Consider the following 20,145-nt stretch of genomic DNA (forward strand, 5'->3'; position numbering starts at 1 on the left):
GTTTTGTTTTGGTTGATCATTGTCAAATGGGTGACAGTCTTTGCAAAATATTTAAAGTACTAATTTGGGTTGAATAAATACTTAAAGCATTATTTTGGAAAACTTGACCACGTTTAATTTAAACTATGAGAAATAATTGTCCATTTGACTATTTGCAGTAAATATTCTATTTGAATTATTTCCTTGAAGCATTTTGAAATAGCCTTCAACCATTTTAGTTACTAAATATAGGTTGGCAGATGCCCATTTATTTGCTCATTAGTTACATAGGTGCACTTTGATCAGCTTACTGTCTGATCAGAGGTTTGTTCTTGAACTGGCAGAGGGATTGTTTGACTTTCACTTGCTATATAATTTGATCTCACTTGAGACTTAGGCTTAATCCCAAAGGCAGTGAGAAGATGTGGTCTGCTTTGGTGATCCCCACTTTTCTATTCCTTAGCTGCTTTTCTGTGGGATCAGCCCAAATTCCAGGGTCAGTCACAGATGGAAATGACAGATTCCCTCCTTTTTGGGACCAGATTAATGGGGACATAGCAGAATTTCCAGTACAGGATAATAAAATAATCATTGATATCTGGAAGTATAAGAATCGACTGCAAATATATAAAATCCTTATAAGAGAATCAAACAAATATTTTGTTCAATTTGGAAAAAATGATACAGGCAACGTACTGTGGGGACTCACCTTATTTTATGGAAAGCTATATAAAACAGGTATGTATATTTTAATTATTTCCAATAAATTTCGCATCTTTCTTTCTTCATTACTAAGAGTTTTAATGTGTTTAAGACCAAGGGTGAAATTTTATACAAAATAAAGGAAACAATATACTTTCTCTGAGAAGCCTGGGTTTTGTCTCATATAATATTAATGGAAAAAGAAGCTAAGACATCACACTCAGTATTGAATTCCTTTGGAAAGAAAATAGGAAAGATCATTACTAGTGAATAAACTACTCACTTCTTGTATTGAAACAACTAGGTTGGAAAAAACCAAGCAGAGATTAGATGCTTCAATGTGGAACTCAGCATTTTGAGAAAGTTCTTTCTTTTCTTCCTCTAAGAGCATTTTTCTACTTAGAATAACTTCTCTCTAATCCTTTGACCAGTTTTCTTATTACTGAGGTTGCCTAACTGAACTGTCACACATTTCCTGAAATTATATTTCAAATCTGTCTTCTGTGGATGTCACCAGACCCCCAAGAAACTCAATCTGAGCTCAGAAAGAAAGAAGAATTAGAATGTCATACCTTGATGCAGAAAATCACTTATTGTACAGTTAATTATTTTAGGAAGTTCTTAGTTTATTTAGGAAGAACCAGTTGACTCAGAGGCTGCCTTGGAAGTGAAATGTTCTGTTGGTTCTGCTTAGTCAAGAGAGACTTTTACAGACTTGATGTCTTTGAAAATCTTCCAACACTCAAAAAAGTATGTGTAAATAAATGAGGTACTGTGGATGGATAACATCAGCAGCAAGAATTAACCCTCCTTTCTTCTCCTCCTCCTCCTCCTTCTTCTTTTTAAAATTAATTAATTTATTAATTTTTGTTCAAGGAACCTGTGTATCTTTTCACCTATTTTTCATGATTCTCTATTATAAAGTTTAAACTTCATTTTAGAGGGTTTTTAAAAATCTACTCTGTTTATTTTGTAGGTCGATTTTTGAAGCCTTCTAATAGTTCAGTCTGTGCATATGAGGGTGAATTCCCTGGCTGTATATCAATTGACAGTGGCTGGGGAGGTAAGTGTTATGCTCCATGATCCTTTATGATCTGTGGCCATGAGGTTTATTCTATTTTTACATCAAACAGGATGAGTTAGGTGAATCCTGACATTTACTTTGTAACAATATGCAGTTTTCTCTCTAATCTCCCTAGGGATTAATCAGTTCTAATGAGAAAATAATAATAAAAAAGATAACTCTTACGATGGTCATTTCTAAATTATAATATATAACATATTATTATGTTTAGTTATAAAAGAATACAAACTTCTGATGTTTCTGATCCTTTTTCCACATACTCTCAGCTCCTTTCCCAATTATACAATTTATTTCACACTGAACTATACTCTAGAACTTTACCAAAGCCCCTTCAGAGAATTATTTTAATTCAATATTTACCACCATATTACTATTCCTATAATATAGATCATCAAATAGAATGTAAAAGAAGTTGAGTAATTTGTTTCTTTGTATAAAGACAGTAATAGATCCCAATCATCCTTCTACCTCTAAAGTCTATTTTATAATTGCTGTGACAGCTTGCCTTCCTAAACCCCTAATCTGCAAGAAAGAATTTAAAAAAATAACTTGATAGTGATTTCACATTTGCAACTTTAAGATTTTTTCAGTCTTTCTGGTAGAATTTTACTATAGGCTAGTTGTAATGTATATGTAGATTCCCCAAGGTTCATTCCCAAATAAAATCCACTAAAGACAAAATTTTTAAAAATGAATCTTATAAATGCACATTTCAAAAGGATGGTTATACTTTGTAATTAATAGAGGTCTTTTAGGTCTATTACAGACAAATCAAAGTAAGGATTTTATTAGCAATTATTCAGTTGTGATGATTCATGTTAAAGTATAAATAAGTGGAATAAAATTATCGAGCATATCAGGCTTTGAATAATGAGGAAATAACTTATCATCCACATGACAGAAGAATATTCCTTGCAATTCTTTGTCCATTGCCGCAGTCCGGCTGCAGCAAAATAACCGGCGGGTGATGAGCAACTTGTGTACATTGATACAGCAGGAGTGGGAGCCGTTTATTGTAGGACAGGAGCAGTATTTATACATTTCACACAGCTTATCTTAATTAACATAAACTTGATACATCAGTCAACCAATAAGGAATCTCCATACTTAATGACTCGCTGGCGTTATTTCATAAACCACTCTCTCTGGCAAAATGCCAGGTGCCACCCAGACTTGTTTACAGACTTAACATTTGCTAGGCGCCATCCTGAATTGTTTACAGACCCTAACATTTCCCCCTTTTGTTTAATTTAAATAACGACTATAGTGGTTTTTACACAAACACCATAAATAATCTGCTACAAGCAGAAGGGGAGGATACAAAATGCCACAATACCAAGCCAATTGATGGCTCCATGCAAGAAGCCCTTGGAAAAATTATACCAGCAATGACACCATTAGCAAAGATACAGAGTTGCAATTTGTTGTAGATTGCCGGGGTCCTGCCCTAGTGGGGTCCAGGGAGTCCTGAAGGATGAGTGGCGTCGGCGAAAAGATGAGACAGGAGTCACTCCGTTGGAGCAATCTCCAGAGAGAGAGAGCTAATGCAGCTTTCTCTGGGTCATCTTTTATTACAATTTTTCTCATCATTATAGATTCAGAATACATCATCGATTATATAATTTAAAACTTTGCCAAGACATGACATTTCCTTAGCCATGATTGGGGATATAAAAAATATAACATTAGTTTACATTTTTCCAGGATATGACCTTCAGTTATATAATTATTAAAAGTACAGAATCATTAATAAAATACGTCACTAATTTACATTTTTCAGATTTTCCCAAGATTTACTATTTTTCCCAAGATATGTTATTTTCTTATTAACTAATGCCAAACTACGTAACCAGACTCTAAGTCTTCTATCCAATCATTAACCTAAAGTACACTTGTACTTTATTTCTAATCTAAAATTCCCATCTAAAAAAGTCCCTTTAAATCTTATATTTAAAACATCCTAAAGTTTATAAATCATTCTTAAAACATATCAGAAACCTATACAACTAAAAACTTAAGAATTTCTAAACTTAAGAATCTAAATAAAATAATATTTCTAACATTATTCTAAAACTGTATCTTATAAAGCTATTTTAATTAATTCCTAAATTTATTCTCATAAAACTGGTTGAGCTGCTTTCTCAAAGAGTTTCTTTGTTTCTCAGTCAAGGTGCACTAGTTCTCATATCTTTATAATCTTTCTCAATAGAAAGTAAGTTCTAAAAATCAATCCACTTTCCACTAATATTAACTATGTTCATCATATATCCCTATGTAAAGTAAGAAAAGGTTTATAAAAAGAGAAGAATATATCTTTATATGTTTTAACTTTCCTAAGTGTATAATGTAACTTTCCTTAATCAAAAATGAAACTGCATGTGGTGAACTTTGTGAAATAAGCATACTGATTAGGTTTTCTAAGAGGCCGGAAATATGGGCTTGGGTTCTAGTTGATATAATCAATGTGGTGCCTAAAATTCTCATGACCTTTCAAAGGATGATTGTTGTCCATTATCAGGTTTGTCCACAATGTACTGAGATAGAAGAACAGCCTTCTACTTTGTCCTTGATATGCTGAGGGGTAGTAGAACAGCCTCCAAGGCATGAACTACCTGTTATGTTCTAGCCATCTGAAATTTAACTTGTTTGGCATTTAACATACTCATGCCTCCTGTCAGAAACATAAGCATGAAAATGAAAAGTCCCAATAACATAAAAAAGGGTCTCATGGTTTCGGTTTCCCACCAACCAACTTGGCTTTGCCAGCATTCATCCTCACTGTGACCCTGTCAAGACAGTGGGAGAGCGGCTTTGCCAACACTTTTTCTCACTGTGACCCTGTCAAGACAGTGAGTGGGGGATCCCCTTCACCAATATTGATTAAGGGTCAGGTCTGGATTTGGGCTCTTGGCAGTGATGTCCCGCTCCCTGGGCGGGGGACGGGGAAGAGCCCGCTGCCGCCGCTTGGAAAGTCCTTGCTCTCGCCCTATCTGCCTAGGGATGAACAAATTTGCTCCCGGACTGGCAGCTCTTTTTCGTCACTTACCCCGGAGTGTCCCGGGGCTCCCCATAACAGGCCACCATCTGCCGCAGTCCAGCTGCAGCAAAATAACCAGGGGGGGGGGTGACGAACAACTTGTGTAGATTGATACAGCAGGAGTGGGAGCTGTTTATTGCAGGACAGGAGCGGTATTTATACATTTCACACAACTTATCTTAATTAACATGAACTTGATACATCAGTCAACCAATAAGTAATCTCCACTCTTAATGGCTTGCTGGCATTACTTCATAAACCACTCCCTCTGGAAAAATGCCAGGCTCCATCCAGACTTGTTTACAGACTAACATTTGTTAGGCGCCATCCTGACTTGTTTACAGATCCTAACAGTCCATGACTTGTTTTTGCCCTCATGTTTTGTGTCATATTTATCTTGGCTTCTCATTATCAATCATATGGACAACCAAAACTCTTCTCTGGTTGTTAAGCAGAAACTTAACCAGAGGATGTACTACACTGACAGAAGGGATTGAATCATACCTGTGACCACAGTAGTCCCTCTGAGAAGTCAGTTTATGATAAACCCAGGCCTGGAAGCTGATAGAGTCCTATTACACAAGGTGAACACAGGAACTCAGAAATAGATAAACAATCCAAACAGAGAAATTGCTCACTCTTTGTGTAGGAGTCTAAGAGTGAGCCCTTCTTGAAATCAGTTAGCCTTAAGAATCTAAAGAAATACATTGAATTTAAAGTTGAGGAAATGTCTAGCAGGTTGGATAGAAAGGAAATAAGAAATAAGCCAATCCCAAAAAACCAAAGCCCCCATTTTTTTTTCTGATACATGGATGCTAATTCACAATAAGGGGAGGGGGTTTGCTAGGGAAGAATAGAGGCACTTGTATTAGCAGAGGGGAGTGAAGGGAGGGGAAAAGGTATGGAGAAGTTAGGATAGTAGAATGAATTGGACTTTATTACCCTATGCACATGTATTAATTACATGACCAGTGTGATTCTGCAACATGTATAACCAGAAGAATGAGAAGTTATACTTTATTTATACTACTGTTGTGCATAACTAATTAGAACATATTTTAATTTTTTTTAAAAGAAACATGTATATCACAAAGAACTAAAAGGAGGGCGGGAAACAAATAAATTCAAAACTTCTTCCTCAATTTAGGCAAAGACTTTCTACAAATTATAAGTATTAAATATTAAGTGCATACATATATACACCAACTGAGGGAAATATTTTCCTTTGCCAAATCTTTTTTATATGTTTCCTGTTTGAGGAGGAAATATACAACATCTATATTTGGGAAATTGGTTTAATTAGGGAGATTTATGTGTATTTGTAACTATGTGCACCAACAATTCCCCAGTATGAAAGATTTCCTGACTATGATTAACCCTAATTTCTCTCAATCTTTTGTATTTCTTAGAGAACAAATTCCAATACAATAGTTTGTGGAATAAACTGACGGAGTTACATAGGCAGAGCCGTAGTCCTTTCTCTAGTTCTTCTCTTGAATAGATATTAATTCTAGACATCTTTATTCTGTTACTTTGTAGGCTTTAACTTCTATGTGCTTACGATATATTTTCTTGCTGCAATTGAATCTGGGTTTTTGAGAAATATATCACAGGAGATAGTGTTTCTATCTCCAGAAGAACACAGGTCTTACTTCTGTTATTCTATTGAGGAATGTCGTGCATCCTTCCCACAAGCTATGGATGCAGCCAAAAAGTTTTACCAGGTAAAAGAATGCAGTGATTTTTTTTTTCTGAGTTGCATGAATAAAGACAGTAAACATCTTTCATTAGATTTATGGTTTTAAAATTTGCTAAATGTTTACAATTATTAGTATAGAATGACATCCCTTTCTGGAAATCTTCTTGGTATCTTAAAATGATACTAAATGGAAAAGTAGTAATAAGCTAGTATAATTTTATTTTTAAAAGTGTCTTTCAGTAAAATTGTTATAAAAATAAGTATCAAATTATAATTTTTATAAGCAAATTAGCATAAATCTTTGTGTAAAGAAAATGATAAGTTAATGCCATTTTCAATTGTTAAATTTTATTTTGATAATAAATCTATGTCTAGACAATTATCTAGTCTAGTATTTCTCAGTCGGGAGTTTATGAGCAAAGTGATTAAATTTATTTTAATTTGGCTTTGAATTCTATTCACAATTGATCATATTTTTTTTTCTGAAGTATTTGCAGTCCAGGAAGATATTGTCCATTGTTGGAGATACTCCTGTGTACAACACTGATAAAGACACAGCAATACTTTACATGTGGGATGCCCATCAAGCCCTCATTGACATTGGAAAACCAATGTTCAATGACATGTAAGATAATTACCTTCTGTGATACAATTAAATATCAGTTTCTTTCTAGTTTGAACTGTATAATATGTATGGTGTTTGCTTTTTCCCCTTAAATATACAGTTTTTATATTTTCCAGAATGTTTAGAAAATAGCTTTACCATTTTTATCTGCAACTCAAATTAGAGTCATTTCATCCACCAGAGAAGAATAAAAGGATCTTATATGTATTCACTTCTTTCAGAAGGAAGTTTCATGGTATTCTCTGACAATATTGTTCATATTAAAATAGTTCTTATGTCTGAATCAGTCAGCTTTTCATCATTGCAATCAAATACCTGACAAGAATTTGGGGGTCATGGTTTCATAGGTCCCAGTTTATGATTGACTGACTCTGTTGCTCTGACCTTGAGATGAGGCAGAACATTATGGTGGAAGGGCATGGTGGAAAGGCATGGTGGAGAAAAACTGCTTAGCTCATTGCAGCTGGAAAGCAGAGGGGGAAGGGTGGGAGTGAGAGCAGAAGGAAGAGATAGACAGGTGTAAAGTAGGCCATGTCCCCAATGACCTGCTTCCTTCAACCACACCCACCATCCTACAATTATCCCCATTAGTCCATGCCTTTTTAGTTAAGTTGTGCCATTTCATGTAAATAATGTTTTTCTGTTTATTTTGCTACTTGTATATATACAAATACAAGTGATTTTTTTGGATAATTTAATATCTGAGAATCTTGCTATCATCACTTATTACTTTCTAATAGGTTAGAAGTTTTTTTTCATATTCTACACATATAAATTACTATGTAAATATTGAGAATTAATTCCTTTAAAATTGTGATGCTTAATTTTATTGTCTAATTGCATTGCTGTACAATGTTGAATAAAAGTGGTAAAATTAGGATAAGAATTATGATAGATAACTTTTGTCTGATAACATCTGTTCTTTGACTCTTAGCTTGCTATTTTGGCTTATCAATAGACATTGAATCACTACATAATTTTTGCAGATATTTAGAAAATCATGTGACTTTTTTCTCCATTTTTTGATTAATGTGAAAAATAGATTGGCTTCAGATGACATATTCATCTTTCACCTATGGAATAAATCAAATTGCCATAATATGGTTATCTATTTATCTGTTATTTCATCTGATTATAAACTGAAATAGTTAATTTTTTACCTACACTGTTCAGCAAGATTTTCTGGATATTTTCTTTTCCTATTTTGTCTAACTTTGAATATAAAGAGATATGCTGACTCAGAGAATGAGTTGTAAACTACCTCTAGAAGATTTTGTGTAAAATTGGTATAATTTCTTTCTCTCATTTTATCTAAGAATGATTTTTCCACTTCTAGAATTCTATTTGAGGCTTATATTTTATTTCATTAACTTTTCTCTTAACTGTAATTTTGCCTTTTTCAGCTAATTTGTTTTCATTTGTTATTTTTACTCACATCAAGAAATGAAAATGTAGAAGCTGGGGTTATGGCTCAGCGGTAGAGTGCCCGCCTCGCATGTGCAAGGCCCTGGGTTCGATACTCAGTGCCACATAAAAATAAATAAATATTATTAAAAAAAAAGAAATAAAATTGTGGATAATTCAGATGCATTTAGTATAGCTTTTTTTAGATATGATTTTTCCTATATCCCACAAATTTCAGTATGTCATATTTTCATTACATTTAATAAATGCTATTTTCTAATTTTTATTGTGAATTTTTCTTCAACCTAGTTTCAATGTATTACTTTATTTCCAAATATATAAAGTATGTGAAGTTTCCTGGGGTTTTTGTTGTTGTTATGAATCTTTTGTGATGTAAAAAAAATAATTTTGTATGATGTTAATCCATTGTGATTTGTTGAGTCTTGGTTTTCGGAGCAACAAATTTAGAAATTTCCCATATTTACTCCAATGAAGTAGGTGTCTATAACTCACTTATATTCATGCTTTGCTCTTTGTTAAGTTTGATATTCTGAAGGAGGTAAATATAGAGACTTCACTACTTTGTGAAAAGGGCAAGGTGTACAATTGTAGTAATTTAACTTGATAAATATTATTATAAGTAATTATTTTAAAAAGTAACATTTGTTTAGCAGCACCTGAATTATATTTTCCCATTCCTCTATATTTCATTTGACATCTCTAAATCATCTTCTAGTATATTGTTTTTTTTCTCCTTAGAAGTCCTTTTAGAAATTGCTTTCTTTCAGATTTCTGATCACAAATACTCTCAATTTGTTTGTCTAAAATTTTGTGATTTTTGCTTTTATTTCTAAAGAATACTTTAATTTGTTATATAACTCAATTTTTTAAATTTGTATATTCATGTATAAATATGTATATTATATATGCATATATATTTAACTACATTTTCTATTAGGAAGTTTTTTCTAGCTTACTTCTTATGTCTACTTTTAAAATCTAAAGCTAACTTTCTATTGATTCTTTTTAGACATTTTTTTTGTCCAATTTTAAATGTTTTCTTTGTCTTTTCTGTAATTTTACTTTTATATTTCTTGACATATTTTCTGTAATGAATCTGCTTGGAATTTGTAGCTGCTAGATTTGTAGCTGTGTGTCTTTCATTCGTTTTGGAAAATTTTCAGTCACTTTCTTTTCCAATATTGATTTTATTGATTTGTAAAAATGCTCTTTTTAAGAAACTTCCTTAAATATAGATTAAACCTTTTGTTTATGTACCACAGGAAATTTTCATGATTTTATGTATTTTCATTACTTTCATCTCTTTTTCTATGTTATTTTTCTATCTCATCCTTTGATACATGATACAATGTTATTTTTTGTTTCATTCTGCCTGCTACATGTGCTATGCTGTTAAATTATTCCACTGAAATCTTAAGTTGTTATTACAAATTTACTATTGGAATTCCATTTGATTAAATATTTATATAAGCTGTCTTCTAAAATTTATCAACTTACCCTTCATTATTATGTCTATTTTAAAGTCCACCCCTAGTAGCTCCAATATATGTATCTCTTTTGCATCTTGTTATTCATGAATGCCAATGTATCTGTTTGTGTGTTTCCTCTTGCTTTTCAGATATTTATTTTCTGATTTACTCAGATAAATTGGATGTGTGCTAGAAAATTCAATTGAAAATTGTAGGGAAAAATTTTGCCTATGGATGGTATTATTCTACTACAAGGAGAATTGTTTTTGTGCCTAGTCCTAAATGAAATTTAGGAATATATATCATGGCCTCTCCTATGTAATTAGTCATTAACTATAATATTTCTTCTCCTAGTCTATGATTCTTCAGACTCTTCTCATCTTCTCAACATTTGCACAACAGTCTTCAAAGGCAAAAGAAGATGTGGATTAGAAAATGGATACACTCAAAAACATCTATTATTTTGAGTGGGCAATATCCACATATATCATACTTACCACATGGCTTCCTTTCTTTACTAAATTCCATTTTTAAATTTTTTTATTTATTTATTTTTTTACATGAATTCTATTATTATTATTATTATTATTATTATTATTATGCATTACAATTCTAAATTCCATTTTTATAATTTCTCAAAATTTGTTGTCTCTCTGATATCATCAAATATATAATTTTAATATTATATTTTATTAAATTTTTACAGTTACTTTTTGCAATAAAGAATTATCTTTCAATTTGTAACTTCAAAACTTTAAATGAAGTGGAATCAAAAGAAAGGTGGAACTGCTTATTACCCAAGTCACAACCAAGAAGTTACTTTGATACTATAGCAAATTCTGAATCCATTTCTTACTTTCCATAAATGAAAATATATTCTAACAATCTGAATTTAATAAGCATTAGTGTAAAATGTGCTTTCTGTTGGAAAATTCTAAGAAATTACTGTCAGATAACCCTCTGCTCATTATGTTGATTCATTTTACCCAGTCCCTGAGCTTCCTTCATTTATAGCAATTAATGCTCAAAGAAGTGAGTATGGTAGAAATTATCTATAGGAGAAATACAACGGGGAATGGAGAAGAATAAATCTTATGGAAGTTAATAGAGGATTGCTATATGCTATATTTTTCAAAATTATAATTCAAAATTTAGGCTTCTCTTTCTCTGTTCAAGAGATTTCTCAGCCAGGTAGAATGCAGAAGATATTGTGGGGATTAACTCCCACATAGTGTGTTGTAGATTCTGGTGAGTAAACTGGTCAGTAAATTGCATACTAAATCTAAGGAACACAGGAAAAAACACATTTGGTCTTTTATTTGCATTTATAATAAATTATTTTGTAACTCATGTTGCTAATTATCTCTTTTAGATTCCAATATTCTTCTGCAACTGAAAGAGACTTCACTTTCAATTTTCTACTTGCCATAGAATTTTGTGCAGCAGCAATATATCGCTCTTTCTTTGAAAGTTCAGCAGAATTTCTAGTGGGTTTCCCACATAGGCCACTCACAGACGAAGATGATCCAGTTCTCACAAGTGACTTCAACATACGAGAAAAAGCACTGATGTCCTCAGTTACACTCATTTCTAACATAAATCAAATGACAGGTATGCTTATAAAATGTAATGCAAACAAAACTTGAATGACTCAAAGTCATATAAGAATTATTGGTTATCATTCTTTTAGTAAGCTGAATGTAATTATGATAAAAAAGTTAAGATCTCATATTAAGTAAAATAGATATATAAATGATCACAGTATATTTTCATTAATACACTAATATATTACTTTGATATAGCATATGGAAAAAGCACAGAGGGAGCTAACTCATTCCCCATATCACTAACAAAGTACATTTTGTTTGTTCTAGGCTTTTCCATTTCCTCCATATTTTAGGATACTTTCTGTCTTCAGCCTGGTGCTCTTTTCACTCTTTCTGGATAAAACATCTGAGCAGTCTGTTTGCATTAATGCCAGTATGGTCATTAGTATATCTGGCCAAGACCTAACTATCAAACATTAACTCTGGAACACTTGCCCTTACATTAACACCGGGAAATTTTCAGTTATGTATCTCATAGATATTTTACATTTTCTGTATCATACACTCATGCTCCTCTATAAGTTGTTTCTCCTAACGTATGAAATTCTTTCATTTTCAGTATTTTCAGACTTTATTTTGTTCCTTCCTCTCTATTATCTGGATTTTTCTAGGGAAACTATCATTTCTCAAAAAGTTTCATTATTATTTCTCTATGTGATCTTAATTAGATTTTGGATAAATCATTCTCAATACATCATTTAGCTACTGCAGTAACAGCATTTCTAAAATCAATATCTTATATGCATCTTAAATTGTTTTTGTTATCCTAAAAGCATTTTGATTTCTGATTTAAGTTTAAAATCCAGCAATCTGTGATAATCATACCGTGTATTATTTCTCTGTACCTCTCCCTTGCCTCTGTAGCACCATTCCCTTGCTGTCAGACTGGGTACACAGTTTCCAGGCATGGCATACTACCTATAATTATCCTCCTCCCTGTGTTCCTTCAGTGATGGACCCCTGCACCTCTTTTCAATTTCTCTAAAGGTTTACTTTCTCTGACCACAACCCTGACCATTCTGTTGACAGTAACCTGTCTGTACCAAGAATTGCATCCTTATCCCTTATTATATTAAAGTAGACTTTGCATTGTTTACATCATATAATGATTAACTTGTTAGTTTCTTCCTGTGCACTGAACATATGATTATTTTGTCATTTTTACTCTGGTATCTAGGTTAAACATTAGATAAAAGTAAAACTGGCTGAACTGAAGGCAGATGCCCAAGTTCTGATCCATAATTGTAATACAGGAAAAAGGGAATACATAAGAGGTCGCTATCTCCATTTAGATCACAAATCTACATCAGAGAGGGAAGGGTGGTTTTCCCAAAGAAAATGAGCATCTATAGATAGATAACTGTGGGAATCACTGTGAGTTGCACAGTCCCCTCATGTTTGGACTGATTAAAGGAGAGCTAATACTTCTTAAGCATGGAAGTGATATAATGTCTTAGGCTTAGAAGCTACAAAGACTAAAGATATTGGAGGGTAAATTGTAAGGGTCTGAATCTGGAACTCTTGATAAGAGTCACAAGATTAATATGGCAATAGCTGTGGAAGTCAATATGACAAGACAGATTTCAATGGGGCTGAAGATATCAGATCATTAACATTTGGCAATTGTATTTTACCAGGGGCATGGAAGATGACTCACTGATTTTTTATTTGTTTAGTTAGAGGAGTGTAAGTTAACATTGTACAAGATAGAGAATATAATGAGTAATAGAGATGGTTGAGGTGCAAGTAGAAAGACCAGGTATAGAGAAAGGCAGTTACATATTTATTGAGCATCAGGTAAATATAATGAAAAAATCTTCATTTAATGTCTATAATTATTATACAAAGTGGGTGATAAATATCCTTATTTTGAGTTAAAATTTCCATTGAAGATGAATAACTGCCCAAAGTCATACACCTTATATTAGATCTAAAACAGATTTAAACTAGAGGCTAGCTTGAATCCCTGAGGGAATATTTTTCAGTATATAGTCATTTCTTCCTTAAAAATTTAAGCTATCAAATATTATATTATATAAATATTGTACATTTAAATATCAGCATGTTAGAATTAGAACTGGGTAGATGCATTAGCTACAAACCATATTTTCTTGCACTGACTCTAAGCCCAGGGTTATAAACTTGCCAGATATTGCTTAGTTTTATTGTCATTTGAATAATGAACAGTTACCTACCCTCCTTCCTTTTAGCAAAACCTTTAAACCAGAAAACAAAACATTCTAAGCAGGGGTAAGAAGGGCATGGCTGTGGGCCTTAATTTTTAAAATTTAAAATAGCATAATCATACTTAGAAATTATCCTATATTGATTCCATATAATACAGTGGTTATAGCATTGTTTGATAACATTTTGTCAGATCCATTCCTTCACATTTTCTTGTTTCTATGCCAAATGTAATTTTCAGGTAGAGCTATTATGATATTCTATAAACCTTGTAATTAAAAAAAAACTTATTTTGTATATTTTGAGGTTTCTGAGCTGTATTCATATTTTTATTAACTGGAAGCACAAATGTTTCTATTTTCACAGGAGGTTCATTTTTAACAGTTTGGAAGAAGGCTATGAATGTTTCAAAAATAATTCAGTTTCTTGGACGACGCATTATTAAAAATCTACTCTTAATACCTAATACTTAGTGGCTGGAACATGTTTCATTATGTTGGTCAATTCAATTCATAATGAAAAGCAATAAATTGTTAAATCAATATTCTATGAAAGTTCATCTGGTTCCTTTTAGTCCCTTGAAGTTTAAGAATTTCTGAATTTAGCCAATAATCCCTCCACCCCATTTTAACTATACATCCACTTGAAGCCTAGTTAATCCTAAAGAATGTCAGACTTACATATGAATATGCAAATATCTATGTTTATGACAGGCAATACAACTTAAGGATTTAATTTTTTATGTTTTTAAATTTGTGCATTATAATTATATGTTAGTGGGATTCATTATGCCATATTCATTCATGCACAAAATATAATTTGATCACTCTCATTCCCTAGTGTCTTCACTTTCCCTCCCCTCTTCTCTTCCCTGATCAACTTGCTCTACTTCTCTCCATTATTGTTGTTGTTTTGATTTATGCCATCTACACCTATATATAAAAACTGGAGCTGGGTGTGGTGGCACATTCCTGTATTCCCAGAGGCTCATGAGGCTGAGGCAGGAGAATCACAAGTTCAAAGTCAGTCTCAGCAAAAACGAGGTGCTAAGCAACTCAGTGAGACCCTGTCTTTTAAGTAAAATACAAAATAGGGCTGGGGATTTGGCTCAGTGGTGGGATGTCCCTGAGTTCAATCTGTGGTACCTTCCCCATGACCTCCCACAAAAAAAAAAACTGAACTTATTGTGATATATTTGTATATGGAATAGCATAATATGGTAGATTTCATTCCCGAGTACTTCCCTGTGCCTTCCCTTTCATTCTCCCTCTTAATCCTCTACCCTTACTTTGTTAGTCTCCCTTTTGTTTTCATAAGATCCCTTTTCCATTTCTCCTTTTATGCATTTTCTCTCTATCTTCCACATACAAAAGAAAATATTCAACCATTCAATTTCTGAGTCTGGCATATTTTACTTAGCCTAATGATTTCCAGTGACATCCATTTGCAGGAAAATGACATAATTTCATCTCTTAATGACTGAGTAAAACTCAGTTGTTTATATATATCACATTTTCTAAATCCATTTGTCTCTTGACAGACACTTAAGTGGGTTCCATAACTTGGCTGCTGTGAATTACACTCCTATAAACATGGGTATGCCTGTATAACGAAGTATAGCATGCTGATTTTAGTTCTTTTGTATAAATAAAAAGGAGTGGGATGGCTGGGTCATATGGTGATTCCATTCCTAGTGGTTTGAGGAACATTCATATTGCTTCCAAAATGGCTATACTAATTTGCAGTCCCACCTACAATGTATAAGGGCACATTTTCCCCACATTCTCACCAGCATTTATTGTTATTTGTATCCTTGATTGCCATTTTAATTGGAATGAGATGAGATTTCAGTGTAGTTTTGATTTTCATTTCCCTGATTGCTAAGGATATGGAACATTTTTTTTGTAAATTTGTTGGTCATTATAATTTCTTCTTTTGAGAAATGTCTGTTTAGATCATTTGCCCATTTATTGATTGGATTATTTATTTTAGTGATAGGTTTCTTCAGTTATTCCTATATTCTGAATATTAATCTCCTTTGGGAAGATAGCACCACAGATTTTCTCATGTTCTTTAAGCTCTCTCTTCATAGTCTTTATTGTTTCCTTTACTCTGCAGAATCTTTTTAACTTGACACTCTCCTACTGATTGATTCAGTTGACTTTCATGCAGATTGAGAGAGAGGGATCTAGACAGCTGGATATCCAGTTTTATGAACACCATTTGTTTAAAAGGCTGTCTTTTCCCCAAAATATGCTGTCTTTTAAAAATATATATATATTTATTTTTTAGTTGTAGTTGGACACAATACCTTTATTTTATTTATTTATTTTTATGTAGTGCTGAGGATCAAATCCAGGGCCTTGCACTTGCTAGGCAAGCGCTCTACCTCTGAGCCACAACCCCAGCCCACAAAATATGGTTTTGACACCTTTGTCAAGCATCAGATGATTTTATTTATGTTTATTTGTTTCCAAGTAAGTCTTTAATTACATTCCATTGTCTATTTTAATTGTCTATTTATGTCTACTTTAATGGAAAACCACCGTGATTTTCTTACTCTAGTTCTGAAGCATAATTGGAGATCAGGTATTGTGATACCACCTGTACTGCTCTTTTGCTCAAAAGTGCTTTGGCTATTCTGGGTCTTTTATTTTTCCATATGAATTTTAGGACTGCATTTTTGTACATCTGTGAAGAATATCATTGGTATAGTCATGTAGATTTTCATTGAATCTATAGATCCATTTTGGTAATATGACTCTTGTCCACCTGTGTATTCAAGAACATAGGAAGTCTTTCCATCTTCTAAGGCGCTCTTCAATTTCTTTCTTTAGTATTCTATCATTTTATTGTAGAAGTGTTTCACTTTCTTCATTGGATTTATTCTCAGATATTTTTACTTAATTAATTATTTTTGAGGCTATGGTGAATGAAATTGTTTTTCTGATTTTTTTTTTCTCAACAAGCTCAGTATTGATGCAAGGAAGCTTTTGATATTTGTTTTTTCAACTTGTACCCTGCTACTTTACTCTAAAAGTTTTCTTGTGGAGTTTTTTTGGGGTCTTTATGTATAGGATCATATCATCAGTGAAGAGAGATAATTTGCTTCTTTTTCTTTCTTTTTTTGTTTTTGGTATTCCTTTACTTTTCTTTTCATATTAATCACTTTCGCTAGAGTTTCAAGTACTATGTTGAATAGAAGTGGTAAGAATAGACATTCTTGTCTTATTCCTCATTTTAGAGGAAATACTTTCAGTTTTTTGCCTTTTACTATGATGTTGGTTTTAGGTTTGTCACATGCAGCCTTCATGATGATGAGGTAAATTCCTATTTTCTTTAGTGTTTTTAAAACGAATGGGTGCTGTATCCAAAGAGACCATCACTTTCACCACTTGTGATTCTTTGTGTATTTATTATGATATTTTAAAGCATATTCTTATAAAGTTTTCATTTATCTTTAGCTTTAGGTACTGTCCTTTGAATCAGCACTGTGGAAAATAATGGTTTAGACCACATTGTACCCAGTACACATTGAAGCCACTCATAACCAGAACTCTGTCTGTAGAGTTGTTTAGTAGTATGTTGATATTCAGAGCTTACATTATTTTGGCTGTAATCTCTATATCCAGTAATCTTTGGCCTGGAAAATTTTGATCATGGCCCTGGATGTTTAATTTCTTAGTAGTCCTCTTATGAAACACTATTGCATTCCACACCAGCAAGGAATTGTCTTCTCAAGTTGCTAGAAGCTTCAAGAATCCCACCCACAATCTCTTCTTAAATAGTTGTGTTTCAGAGCCACTTACAGGCATTGATTGTGATCCTGTGATGTCTACTACTACACTCTGGTGATTCTTTCTGCCCATTTTTTGTGTTGCATCGCCCATTTCTAAATGTCAAATCTCTGTATCTCTTGGTGTACATTGTTTTGGTTAGGGCACTCTAATCAATTCTGAACATGTAAATGATCAGTAAAATTGATGCACTGTATATATGAATTGTGGGGACAAGTGCACAGAGTACTACATCCATGGCATACATTAAGGGGGTCTCAGTGGCAGGCCACTCCCCCCATGCTAGGCTCATGAGCAGCAGGCTGCTTACCCCATAGGCACAGCCCTAGGCATGAGGCCATGTGTTGCAGTCCCTGTGCTTGCTCTATAGCCCACTTCTTGATTGGTCGCTGCAAGGACAGTTGGTAGAAATTGCTTTGGTGGCTGTCTGTAATCTGCTTAGCTACTGCCTGAGTATATACACAGGATAACTAAGCAATAAAAATCAGACCTGCTTCCTGCTTGGTCTCTGGATGTGTTGATTATCAACTCCACAGCCACACTCTCTTCTATCCTGTTGCATGGAGAGAGAGTCCACGCAATGAATAGACTTTATTCTATCATTATTCATGATTGAGGCTTTAGATCAGTACAGGAAACTACAATGGTAATTTTTAGCATCTTGGTGATTTCTCCATTAAATTTTAATTTCACTTTTGCTGTTGAAAAGTCTATATACAGTCAATGGCACATCCTTTCTATGCAACTCTCCCTCCTACTCATTAGTTTTCCCTACTGTTTGCTATTTTTTTCTGGTGTATCTTTCCCATGGTGGAGGCTCCTGAGGTATCTTGTTAACTGAGTCATCCAGCTATACATATTTAAAAGTAGCACTTAGAAGCTTTGAGCTGATATCAATGACCTTATCCTTTGAGTTTCTCCAGTACTCCAGAAGAGGGACTTTCAGACACCTGCAGGGAAATTGATGACCTGGCTGCTGATATTCTTAAAGTCAAGAGAGGGAAGACAGAGTTAGAGACCGGGATCTCAGCATCCTGGAAACTTGACACAGTCCCTCCCTTCTAATGTGACAAGTTGACCCTCTACCGTACCCACCCCAGAGTGAACAGCAGGTCCCCATGTGACTGTGTGCATGCTTACCTGTGCACTTCCCACCTCCCTGACTCTAGCCTCCCGTTTCTCCCAGAAGGCAAGGTCCTGCCTTAAATGAGGGAGAATTTTACAAATTGTATCAGCATTAATTGTGAGCTTTCCTCTCTGTTTGAGGGATTTAAATTATTCTTTTCATTTTCCAGCTTTTACATTTTATAGCTTCTTTTTTGTTTTCTGCATCTATTTCTTCTTATTGTCATTTTAATGGGGATTTGGTGGGCAGAAAATGTATAACTCTCTGTCACAATTGGCATTTTAACTCAAAAAAAAAACACTTTAACTTGAACATTCTTCTCTGTTGATAATTGGGATCATTTCACAACAGCTGTATTATGGATACATTTATGGATCACTATTTATTCAGGTTACAATACACATTGTCTACTAATCTACCTCACTTGAATGTTTGATAATAATTCCTCAGGCAGTTTGAATCTGTCCAATAGTCTACAGGTGAAAGGCAAATCTCTCAGTGATGACTACCATGGAAGATGCCAAATGTCTGTTCAGGTGTCCTCTCATTTGTCAATCTGCCAGTTGACAAGACTTCTGGTTGTTAAGTTCTGTGAACTGTTTTGAAGGTTCTAAACTGTTGAGAGTTCCTTGAAATAAAGTAATATTGTATAGAATAAGATTTTTATTTGGATTTCTACAGATCTGATTTTCAAATCTTGATTCCATTTGACCTGGGATTCCAAAGAGTAAAACATCCCATTTTCTCAATTTTAAAATGGCAGTGAAACAGAGTAATGACTCCAGTTTCTTATTTTAAAATGGCAATAGTAATGGTATATGCCACACTGAGTATTTTGGGTAACTAATTAACAAACACATGTATCAAGTTTAACCAACCACTGGTACATGGGATACATGCAGGATATAGAATCTTTTACCACACAACAAGAGGCAGGGAAAAGAATAGTAATGAACATGGGTTTTAAGGGATATTGTCAGGGTTAAAACCTGGCTCTGCAGTTGTTTTTTGTTTGTTTATGTGTGTGACCCAGTATTTTGTTAACTTTGTTGAAGAAAAACAAATAAACAACTATAACAACAACAAAAAAACAGCAGTAGGATCCACACTATTAAACCTTAAGTGTCAGAGCATGGTGTTTGCGGCTCACGTATTCGGGTTCAGCAGGGCGGCCCTGCTGGTTTTTCCTGGCCTCACTCTCAGGTGTGTTGACTCTGACCAGTCCCAGCAAGGGTGACTGGGGAAGCTCAGCCCTGATACAGTTTCCTCCTTCTCTATCAGGCAGGACTGGCTGTTGTCCACAGTGGTGGCAGAGTTGAAAATAGAAATCAGATATGGAAATCCCTTATGCTTCATCAAGTCAGTTAATACCATGTAGTCCAAATCAAGTTATATGACTGAGCAAAGGGAA

At 33.7% G+C, this 20,145-nt stretch overlaps 1 protein-coding gene and 1 long non-coding RNA gene across 37 annotated transcripts in view; one reads left to right on the forward strand and one right to left on the reverse strand.

Moving 5' to 3' along the window:
- Nucleotides 1–20,145, reverse strand: part of LOC120889134 (uncharacterized) — a 78,088-nt gene that overhangs the window by 29,106 nt on the left and 28,837 nt on the right. For 2 of the 36 annotated variants that reach the window (XR_013424857.1, XR_013424895.1), the window contains one exon: nucleotides 323–915. The exons of 28 other annotated variants lie outside the window; for them this stretch is intronic. This is a non-coding gene — a long non-coding RNA (uncharacterized LOC120889134). Of the gene's footprint in view, nucleotides 1–322; nucleotides 916–1,253; nucleotides 1,363–11,424; nucleotides 11,611–20,145 lie in introns of those variants that run through there. 6 more of the 36 variants (XR_013424886.1, XR_013424893.1, XR_013424891.1 and 3 more) reach the window with 6 other exon arrangements.
- LOC144366044 (protein LEG1 homolog) lies at nucleotides 332–14,365 on the forward strand. The gene is made up of 5 exons (XM_078019211.1): nucleotides 332–717; nucleotides 1,658–1,744; nucleotides 6,990–7,126; nucleotides 11,393–11,631; nucleotides 14,178–14,365. Exons 2-5 carry the CDS (start codon nucleotides 1,697–1,699, stop codon nucleotides 14,282–14,284), a joined length of 531 nt encoding a protein of 176 aa, XP_077875337.1. The 5' UTR covers nucleotides 332–717; nucleotides 1,658–1,696; the 3' UTR covers nucleotides 14,285–14,365.

The sequence above is a fragment of the Ictidomys tridecemlineatus genome, chromosome 8 (genome assembly GCF_052094955.1).
Source record: "Ictidomys tridecemlineatus isolate mIctTri1 chromosome 8, mIctTri1.hap1, whole genome shotgun sequence".
Classification (NCBI taxonomy): Eukaryota; Metazoa; Chordata; class Mammalia; order Rodentia; family Sciuridae; genus Ictidomys; species Ictidomys tridecemlineatus.

What these genes read in the sequence shown, in the direction of transcription:
- LOC144366044 (XM_078019211.1), top strand. Translation starts at nt 1,697, where the DNA reads ATGAGGGTGAATTCCCTGGCTGTATATCAATTGACAGTGGCTGGGGAG. An exon ending in AAACCAATGTTCAATGACAT is followed by an intron (nt 7,127 to 11,392) that starts GTAAGATAATTA and finishes TATCTCTTTTAG; the next exon opens with ATTCCAATATTCTTCTGCAA. An exon ending in TAACATAAATCAAATGACAG is followed by an intron (nt 11,632 to 14,177) that starts GTATGCTTATAA and finishes CTATTTTCACAG; the next exon opens with GAGGTTCATTTTTAACAGTT.